General features: G+C 35.8%; 1 protein-coding gene across 1 annotated transcript; it reads left to right on the top strand.

Annotated features, from left to right (window-relative positions):
• Positions 1-10,001: 10,001 nt before the first annotated feature.
• Positions 10,002-11,069, top strand: LOC145403303 (protein GVQW3-like). Its single transcript, XM_080275106.1, has one exon. It carries the CDS (start codon positions 10,002-10,004, stop codon positions 11,067-11,069), a length of 1,068 nt encoding a protein of 355 aa, XP_080131232.1.
• Positions 11,070-11,464: the final 395 nt, after the last annotated feature.

The following is an 11,464-nucleotide window of genomic DNA, read 5'->3' as shown; positions in this document are numbered from 1 at the left end:
CTACACAAGCTAGTGGCATGGCACATCATATCATCGACCGCAGCATGACCGGATTCAGTGTCAGGACTGCAATTATTACAATTATGTAACTACAAACGATATGTAACAATTATGTAACTACAAACGATATGTAACAATTATGTAACTATAAACGATATGTAACAATTATGTAACGACAAACGATTGCATTATGTTACACTTGCTACAATTATGTAACTATAAACAATATGTAACAATTATGTAACAGTTGCATTAACAAGATGTAACTTTTATGTAACCTTAACTACAATTCTAAGGCCAACACAATTATGTAACAGTTGCATTAACAAAATGTAACTACAATTATAAGGCCAACACAATTATGCATTACCACAATATTATGTAACAATTCATAAAATGTTACAATTATGTATTACTACAATGTTACTACAATGTAACAATTACAATATAATTATGTAACAGTTCACAATGTTACAGTTATGTATTACCATAATGTTACTACAATATTATAAGTCATACAATTATACCACAATTCTGTATTACCAGAACCATCTTACAAGTTAGGTGAAATATTAGACATTACTAAAGGGATAACTCAATATGTAATGTATAACCTAGCAGTGTTACCATTGCATAATTATATGCGTATGTCTGTTATACATACACATCTTACAAAATGTCATACAACAACCATTGTATTTATTCAAATATGTATACAACTTGTTTAAAATGTAATATTACTGGATAATTGCGATTTACTATGAATGTTATATGTATACAATATTATAATCAATATTATGTACTAATAGATTAGCATATGTCAATGATAATTGCTGTCGGAGGACCTTCAGTGGCGCGGCCGAGCAATGTTATGAGTCCATATTATATTTACAAATCATAATAGATAGATAGATAAATAGACAGATAGACAGCTCTATGCCAGCCTGGGAAAGGGAAATGATCTTGCAAGTTAACTGAGGAAAAGCTGACGACAGATTAGGAAGTGGCAATGTCAGGAGATGATGCAGGCAGTTTGTCAGCGAAATAGCAGGGGAACAAAGCCTAGTGACATACACACATGCTTACACACAGATTTTTGGAACTTTCCAACCACAGTGTAACACACGTGACACGACCCCTGTTTCACCAGAATTTAGGAAAGAGAGCTCAGGAGAGAGGCCATAGAATCGGCAGGTAGTAGGGAGAAAGGCTTAGCAACTTGGAAGAGAGAGAGAGAGCGAGATAGGGAGGCAGCTAGCGGGACTCTGCTTATACTTTACTCGTGTGTGAGAGACTTTGTTAATATTCCAAGACAAATAAAAATAGTCCCATACTATTCTTTACCTCTCCTGTCATTGAATGACAAAAGGGAACCAAGATTTTCTACTTACAAAACTACTCAAGTATAACAACCGCTCGTCCACAAGTTCAATATATATATATATATATATATATATATACACTGTGTATAAATACACACACATATATATATATATATATATATATATATATATATATATATATATATATATAACTTCTCTACAAGTAACTACAAAGTCCTTTTTGTGACATTTGGTGGCAGCGGCGGGATACGGACCTCGTCTTCGAATCAACAGTGAATTTCTACAAAAGCAGGCGACACTTTACAAGATTAGCTTCAGTTCTACAATGAATTCCTACAAAATACAAGCCCACGAGTGTACAATTGATTCTTCATTATGAAGAGTGAAAAAAAAAAAAAAACTCAACCAACAGCTCACAACCAGCTCCTGACTGTATTCTCTCCAACCCCCCCTCTGTCTCCACGATCATCACGCTGATGTAGAGGTGAAGAGGTCACAGGACGCCTTGCAAGTAGTTTAAGAAAGTACTGATACAAATAATCTTGCAATTTCTACGACGACCCAGCGAACTACAACCATCTACAATCAACTACAGGTAACAACTCCACGAGTTGTCTGTATAATCTTCTACACGCACCTACAAGTAGCGGCAGTCTTCATCCCACAACGAGTAAATCACAAGAAAAAAGGACCGAGAAAACATCGAGAAAGGAAAACAAAACAAACAAACGAAGAGTGAGATACGACTCACAATCACCAGACCTCACCCTCCTCTCTCTGCTACATCCACCCAACCTCCACCGCTGACACAGGAGTCGAGAGGTCAGGACGACGAAGCAAATACCAAGCCCATATTCATAAATCATCTTACTCATCTTCACTCAAGTTACGCATCGCTACTCATTTACTCACCACAGCTACCAGTGTGGGAAGTCGACGTCACCATAAGTGTGCTGAGACGACGACAAGCCGTGTGTCTGACACCCCACAACACGTCAATCAACCCGTGAAGAACAATGCTATCACCACGTGCAACACCACTCACACCATTTCCAACACGGTAAAAATGAGTGAGTTACATAGTTACTTCATCTATACGATACACAGTGATAGACAATACGTTTTGCACAAACATATAAAACGTGCTGTATACAGTAGTTACAACTTACGTACACATACTTCAGTTATCTGCCTAACTCAAACACTAAATAATCACCAACAATAAATATTCTACACTGTATATATTCATTCATTTATTATAGCATTTATTTACTACCATCGAGTGGTACCATTTATACCTACATAAAATACGTGTTTCATACATACAGCTATACATTACATCTACAAAGTGATAAAGAAAACATACCATCACAGTTACTCAGTGAGCGATTAAAAAAGACTGTATTAAACATTAATTAAAGTTACCTAGTGGAAACATATAAATTAAGTTACAAGGAAAACCAGAAAAAAAAAAAAAAATGGCCAACACAAATGACGTTAGCAAGAATGAACATCTTCAACACAATCGTAAAGACAAAGATTTCCACACAGTGCTGACACATATATTGCCCACGATAGGTAGAAGTGAAGAACAAGTCAGTGTATATAGTTAATACTGTATATAGTGTATATATATATTTTTTATATAAAATAACAAAATATGGGACTATATAATATCATTTTCAGTAATATCTGTGCAATATAAACTAAACCTTAAAAAAGGGTGCCAAGGGATTTAACCAGCAATTATGCAACAATGAGTAACACCGAAAAAATGTAGACAAACGAAGAAAAACAATCTATAGAAAATCAATGCATACAAAAAAAAAGAAAGAAAGAAAGGTAGAAAGAAAAAGAAACAGAGTAAGATCACATAAACAAATGAAAATAAGCGTAAGTGTTACTACAAATGCCAAAATACCACATAAACTCCTTCTATAAGTGAAATAAAAAGCAAATTGTTGTCTACACAAGCTAGTGGCATGGCACATCATATCATCGACCGCAGCATGACCGGATTCAATGTCAGGACTGCAATTATTACAATTATGTAACTACAAACGATATGTAACAATTATGTAACTACAAACGATATGTAACAATTATGTAACTACAAACGATATGTAACAATTATGTAACGACAAACGATTGCATTATGTTACACTTGCTACAATTATGTAACTACAAACAATATGTAACAATTATGTAACAGTTGCATTAACAAGATGTAACTTTTATGTAACTTTAACTACAATTATGTAACTGCAAACAATATGTGATAATTATGTAACAGTTGCATTAACAAGATGTAACTTTTATGTAACCTTAACTACAATTCTAAGGCCAACACAATTATGTAACAGTTGCATTAACAAAATGTAACTACAATTATAAGGCCAACACAATTATGCATTACCACAATATTATGTAACAATTCGTAAAATGTTACAATTATGTATTACTACAATGTTACTACAATGTAACAATTACAATATAATTATGTAACAGTTCACAATGTTACAGTTATGTATTATCACAATGTTACTACAATATTATAAGTCATACAATTATACCACAATTCTGTATTACCAGAACCATCTTACAAGTTAGGTGAAATATTAGACATTACTAAAGGGATCTCAATATGTAATGTATAACCTAGCAGTATTACCATTGCACAATTATATGCGTATGTCTGTTATACATACACATCTTACAAAATGTCATACAACAACCATTGTATTTTTTCAAATATGTATACAACTTGTTTAAAATGTAATATTACTGGATAATTGCGATTTACTATGAATGTTATATGTATACAATATTATAATCAATATTATGTACTAATAGATTAGCATATGTCAATGATAATTGCTGTCGGAGGACCTTCAGTGGCGCGGCCGAGCAATGTTATGAGTCCATATTATATTTACAAATCATAATAGATAGATAGATAAAAAGACAGATAGACAGCTCTATGCGAGCCTGGGAAAGGGAAATGATCTTGCAAGTTAACTGAGGAAAAGCTGACGACAGATTAGGAAGTAGCAATGTCAGGAGATGATGCAGGCAGTTTGTCAGCGAAATAGCAGGGGAACAAAGCCTAGTGACATACACACATGCTTACACACAGATTTTTGGAACTTTCCAACCACAGTGTAACACACGTGACACGACCCCTGTTTCACCAGAATTTAGGAAAGAGAGCTCAGGAGAGAGGCCATAGAATCGGTTGGTAGTAGGGAGAAAGGCTTAGCAACTTGGAAGAGAGAGAGAGAGAGAGCGAGACAGGGAGGCAGCTAGCGGGACTCTACTTATACTTCACTCGTGTGTGAGAGACTTTGTTAATATTCCAAGACAAATAAAAATAGTCCCATACTATTCTTTACCTCTCCTGTCATTGAATGGCAAAAGGGAACCAAGATTATCTACTTACAAAACTACTCAAGTATAACAACCGCTCGTCCACAAGTTCAATATATATATATATATATATATATATATATATATATATATATATATATATATACTGTATATATATATATATATATATATATATATATATATATATATATACACATATATATATATATATATATATATATATATATATATATATATATATATATATATATAACTTCGCTACAAGTAACTACAAAGTCCTTTTTGTGACATTTGGTGGCAGCAGAGGGATACGGACCTCATCTTCGAATCAACAGTGAATTTCTACAAAAGCAGGCGACGCTTTACAAGATTAGCTTCAGTTCTACAATGAATTCCTACAAAATACAAGTCCACGAGTGTACAATTGATTCTTCATTATGAAGAGTGAAAAAAAAAAAAAACTCTCAACCAACAGCTCACAACCAGCTCCTGACTGTATTCTCTCCAACCCCCCCTCTGTCTCCACGATCATCACGCTGATGTAGAGGTGAAGAGGCCACAGGACGCCTTGCAAGTAGTTTAAGAAAGTACTGATACAAATAATCTTGCAATTTCTACGACGACTCAGCGAACTACAACCATCTACAATCAACTACAGGTAACAACTCCACGAGTTGTCTTTATAATCTTCTACACGCACCTACAAGTAGCGGCAGTCTTCATCCCACAACGAGTAAATCACAAGAAAAAAGGACCGAGAAAACATCGAGAAAGGAAAACAAAACAAACAAACGAAGAGTGAGATATGACTCACAATCACCAGACCTCACCCTCCTCTCTCTGCTACATCCACCCAACCTCCACCGCTGACACAGGAGTCGAGAGGTCAGGACGACGAAGCAAATACCAAGCCCATATTCATAATTCATCTTACTCATCTTCACTCAAGTTACTCATCGCTACTCATTTACTCACCACAGCTACCAGTGTGGGAAGTCGACGTCACCATAAGTGTGCTGAAACGACGACAAGCCGTGTGTCTGACACCCCACAACACGTCAATCAACCCGTGAAGAACAATGCTATCACCACGTGCAACACCACTCACACCATTTCCAACACGGTAAAAATGAGTGAGTTACATAGTTACTTCATCTATACGATACACAGTGATAGACAACACGTTTTGCACAAACATATAAAACGTGCTCTATACAGTAGTTACAACTTACGTACAGATACTTCAGTTATCTGCCTAACTCAAACACTAAATAATCACCAACAATAAATATTCTACACTGTATATATTCATTCATTTATTATAGCATTTATTTACTACCATCGAGTGGTACCATTTATACCTACATAAAATACGTGTTTCATACATACAGCTATACATTATTACATCTACAAAGTGATAAAGAAAACATACCATCACAGTTACTCAGTGAGCAATTAAAAAAGACTGTATTAAACATTAATTAAAGTTACCTAGTGGAAACATATAAATTAAGTTAGAAGGAAAACCAGAAAAAAAAAAAAATGGCCAACACAAATGACGTTAGCAAGAATGAACATCTTCAACACAATCGTGAAGACAAAGATTTCCACACAGTGCTGACACATATATTGCCCACGATAGGTACAAGTGAAGAACAAGTCAGTGTATATAGTTAATACTGTATATAGTGTATATATATATTTTTTATATAAAAAAACAAAATATGGGACTATATAATATCATTTTCAGTAATATCTGTGCAATATAAACTAAACCTTAAAAAAGGGTGCCAAGGGATTTAACCAGCAATTATGCAACCATGAGTAACACCGAAAAAACGTAGACAAACGAAGAAAAACAATCTATAGAAAATCAATGCATACAAAAAAAAAAAAAAAGAAAGAAAGAAAGAAAGGTAGAAAGAAAAAGAAACAGAGTAAGATCACATAACAAACAAATGAAAATAAGCGTAAGTGTTACTACAAATGCCAAAATACCACATAAACTCCTTCTATTAGTGAAATAAAAAGCAAATTGTTGTCTACACAAGCTAGTGGCATGGAACATCATATCATCGACCGCAGCATGACCGGATTCAATGTCAGGACTGCAATTATTACAATTATGTAACTACAAACGATATGTAACAATTATGTAACTACAAACGATATGTAACAATTATGTAATGACAGACTATTGCATTATGTTACACTTGCTACAATTTTGTAAATACAAACAATATGTAACAATTATGTAACAGTTGCATTAACAAGATGTAACTTTTATGTAACTTTAACTACAATTATGTAACTGCAAACAATATGTAATAATTATGTAACAATTGCATTAACAAGATGTAACTTTTATGTAACCTTAACTACAATTCTAAGGCCAACACAATTATGTAACAGTTGCATTAACAAAATGTAACTACAATTATAAGGCCAACACAATTATGCATTACCACAATATTATGTAACAATTCATAAAATGTTACAATTATGTATTACTACAATGTTACTACAATGTAACAATTACAATATAATTATGTAACAGTTCACAATGTTACAGTTATGTATTACCACAATGTTACTACAATATTATAAGTCATACAATTATACCACAATTCTGTATTACCAGAACCATCTTACAAGTTAGGTGAAATATTAGACATTACTAAAGGGATAACTCAATATGTAATGTATAACCTAGCAGTGTTACCATTGCACAATTATATGCGTATGTCTGTTATACATACACATCTTACAAAATGTCATACAACAACCATTGCATTTATTCAAATATGTATACAACTTGTTTAAAATGTAATATTACTGGATAATTGCGATTTACTATGAATGTTATATGTATACAATATTATAATCAATATTATGTACTAATAGATTAGCATATGTCAATGATAATTGCTGTCGGAGGACCTTCAGTGGCGCGGCCGAGCAATGTTATGAGTCCATATTATATTTACAAATCATTATAGATAGATAGATAAATAGACAGATAGACAGCTCTATGCGAGCCTGGGAAAGGGAAATGATCTTGCAAGTTAACTGAGGAAAAGCTGACGACAGATTAGGAAGTAGCAATGTCAGGAGATGATGCATGTAGTTTGTCAGCGAAATAGCAGGGGAACAAAGCCTAGTGACATACACACATACTCACACACAGATTTTTGGAACTTTCCAACCACAGTGTAACACACGTGACACGACCCCTGTTTCACCAGAATTTAGGAAAGAGAGCTCAGGAGAGAGGCCATAGAATCGGCAGGTAGTAGGGAGAAAGGCTTAGCAACTTGGAAGAGAGAGAGAGAGAGAGAGAGAGAGAGAGAGAGAGAGAGAGAGAGAGAGCGAGACAGGGAGGCAGCTAGCGGGACTCTACTTATACTTCACTCGTGTGTGAGAGACTTTGTTAATATTCCAAGACAAATAAAAATAGTCCCATACTATTCTTTACCTCTCCTGTCATTGAATGACAAAAGGGAACCAAGATTTTCTACTTACAGAACTACTGAAGTATAACAACCGCTCGTCCACAAGTTCAATATATATATATATATATATATATATATATATATATATATATATATATATATATATATATATATATATATATATATATATATATATTATATTATATTTTTATATATATATATATATATATATATATATATATATATATATATATATATATATATAACTTCTCTACAAGTAACTACAAAGTCCTTTTTTTGACACTGCCATGAATAAGAACGAGGGAGAGTGGAATGTGAGGGAATAGGAAATCGAAAACGTGTGAAGCATCAGGGTATTGGAAAAGTTAGCAGAAAGAGAGATGTGCTTGAGAGAGAAATAAAGATGAATGTTGTAAAATAAGGGAAAGTTGAATATGAAAAGCAGTAAAGATGATATATTTGAAAGTAAAGTGATGGGAGTGGGATTATGGTGAGAGAGAGAGAGAGAGAGAGAGAGAGAGAGAGAGATGGGGGGAGTCTGGGATATTTAAAAGAGTCGGCAATAAATTACACGAAAAGAGATTGGGAGATTAATGGATCAGCAAATGGGGTCAGTATGTGTGACACAGAGATTACATTTGAGGGAATGTGTATTGAATGACGAGCAATGGTGTCTTGATGATTATGTAGCTTGCCTCCCCATATGCGACGCCCTGAGTCCTGGATCGAAACAGCCTGTAACCGACATTGCAATTGGGTGATGGTAGTATGTCCTATCATGTGTTTACATAATGTTGGCACCCTGTTGTTACATACTGATTACATGCTCTGACTCTTGACAAATTATAACCATTAAAGATCTCTGATGTTCATATGTACTGGTTTTATTAACCCTTCCCGTCCCGACCAATTTTCCACCACTGACCCCTCACCCCCCAATCCCGACCAATTTTGGAAAAAAAAATTTGGCTCAAACTTCAGCTTTTGGTGAGAAACATCGAAAACTCATAAAGAAATCGCTCACCTGAGGTTTAAAATACTGAATACAGGTAGCAGTACCCCTTACCTTACTGTTTTCTATCAGGCTGGCTCCAAAGATAACGAGTTCTATTGGAGGGCAACTATTCCACACCACTCATAAACGGTATTTATTTATTTATTTGGTTCGAATTTAAATGTACTACGAGAGTATATTGGTTTTCACACAGTAATATAGACAATATAAGCAGTGTTTCACTCACTAAACACATCAACATACCTGACCTTTTTTGGCGACATTACCTGATCGTCATTTCTGACTGTTTCTTCCTCTAATGCTATGTAAACTTTGTCCTCCACATTGTCATCAATTAAGGAATCACTCTGGTTTTGAATTTCGTCCTGTGGCACGACATGTCTTTACTGGCCAGGTAACTGGTAACAGGTGAATTGCCGAGACAATGGCGTGAGGGGGGAGAGGTCATGCGGGGTAAGGCATTGACCCTGTCTGGCTTGTTCTAGAGGAAAGTGTCCCATGTATAAGTACCAAAAATCACATGCAAAATATGAAAATTGTGCAAATTAGGGACCTTGCAATTGCTGCGCGTTTATGTACGAGGTGGATTCCAGAAGTTTTGGGACTCTTTTGGGAGAAGCACTTCTAAATGTCCTAGATTACTGTCACTTTAATATATCATTACTATATGTCTAATAAGCTAACATGCCATATTTTGTTTTTCCAGGTTGAAGGAGACGGCTGTTACAGCACTTTAAACATATCTTACTATACACCACTTGTCACAGCTGACTAGTTCGCAGAATGTACTCGGGACATGAAGACAATTTGGAAGCTCGCTGTGCAATAAAGTTTTGTGTTAAATTGGGCAAAAACACTACAGAAACTTATGAAATGATCCAGACTGCTTATGGATTAACTTGTATGAGCGGAGCATCTGTTTTTCGTTGGCACAAGAGGTTCCAAGATGGCAGAGATGAGGTGAGAGACAATGAGAGGTGCGGAAGGGAGAGGGACATCAGAATGCCAGAGTTGGTTGAGAAAATTCGCAATTTTCTGAACGAGGACCATCATGTATCTATTCAGATAATAAGTACACAGTTTGGAGTCGGTGTGGCAATTGTACACAGAATTCTTCATGAAGATCTGAACAAGCGCAAAATTTGTGAAAAGTTTGTTCCCAGGGTGCTCAGTGACGAACAGAAGGAAAGACGTGTTGGTGACAGCAAGGAGATGGTTGAGCTCATTACCTCGAATCCGAGTGCTCTTCGGTCTCTGGTGACCTGTGACAAAAGCTGGATCTACTGTTATGATCCAGAGACCAAGAGACAGAGTTCCCAGTGGAAGCATTTTGACTCCCCCAGCCCCAGGAAGGCCAGGCAGAGCAAGTCCACAGGGAAGTTCATGATGATCCCCTTCTTCGACAGCAAGGGCATCATCTACATACACTGCGTTCCCTCCGGCCAGATGGTCAACAAAGAATACTGTGTGGAGGTTTTGAGGGAGTTCAGGAAGAGATTTTGTCACAACAGGCCAGGGCCCTTCAAACTGGGTCGTTGTCACCTGCACCAGGACAATGCACCAATCCACAGTTCCATCCTGGTGACCAACTACTTGACAGAGATGGGTGTCAAGACTGTTCCTCACCCTCCCTACAGTACAGATCTTGCTCCCTGCGACATATGGTTAATCCCCAAGCTGAAGGAGAATCTCAGGGGCATTCGTTTTGAAGACGTTGAGGAGATGAAGGAGGCTGTGACAAGGGTTCTAGACACCTTCACATTGGACGACCATGAGGGGGCCTTCAAGAAGTGGCTGGAGCGCTACAACAAGTGCATTGAAGTTGGAGGGTCCTATTTTGAAGAAGATTAGAGTTTTGTTCTTTTTTTAAATAAATAAATGTCTCTCCTAAAAAAGTCTCAAAACTTCTGGAATGCACCTGGTATGTCAATGGGAGTCACAGTGACAAAACGTGTGGATGTATATATATGTCAATGAGAGTCGGCGGGTTAAAGGAATCCTTCTTAATTCATACTTAGCCAGTGAGAAAAAGGGTAAATTTCGGTTATCACTCTTCCACCGAGAAGTAAGAACAGTCCAACAGTGAATTTCATGGGTAACTGATGCATATATATATATATATATATATATATATATATATACACACACACACAATATTAAGACAGTGGAAATAGCATGCACATACTACGTTTAGTTCATAGTTCAACAAAAGTTTAATTCCACAAGTTGGATGAAAATTTCCCGAG

This window comes from Coenobita brevimanus, chromosome 60, assembly GCF_032717465.1.
Source record: "Coenobita brevimanus isolate Jiangsu-jjx chromosome 60, ASM3271746v2, whole genome shotgun sequence".
NCBI lineage: Eukaryota > Metazoa > Arthropoda > Malacostraca > Decapoda > Coenobitidae > Coenobita > Coenobita brevimanus.
Note: the sequence above shows the minus strand (reverse complement) of the source record. Positions and strands in the feature narration are given on the sequence as shown.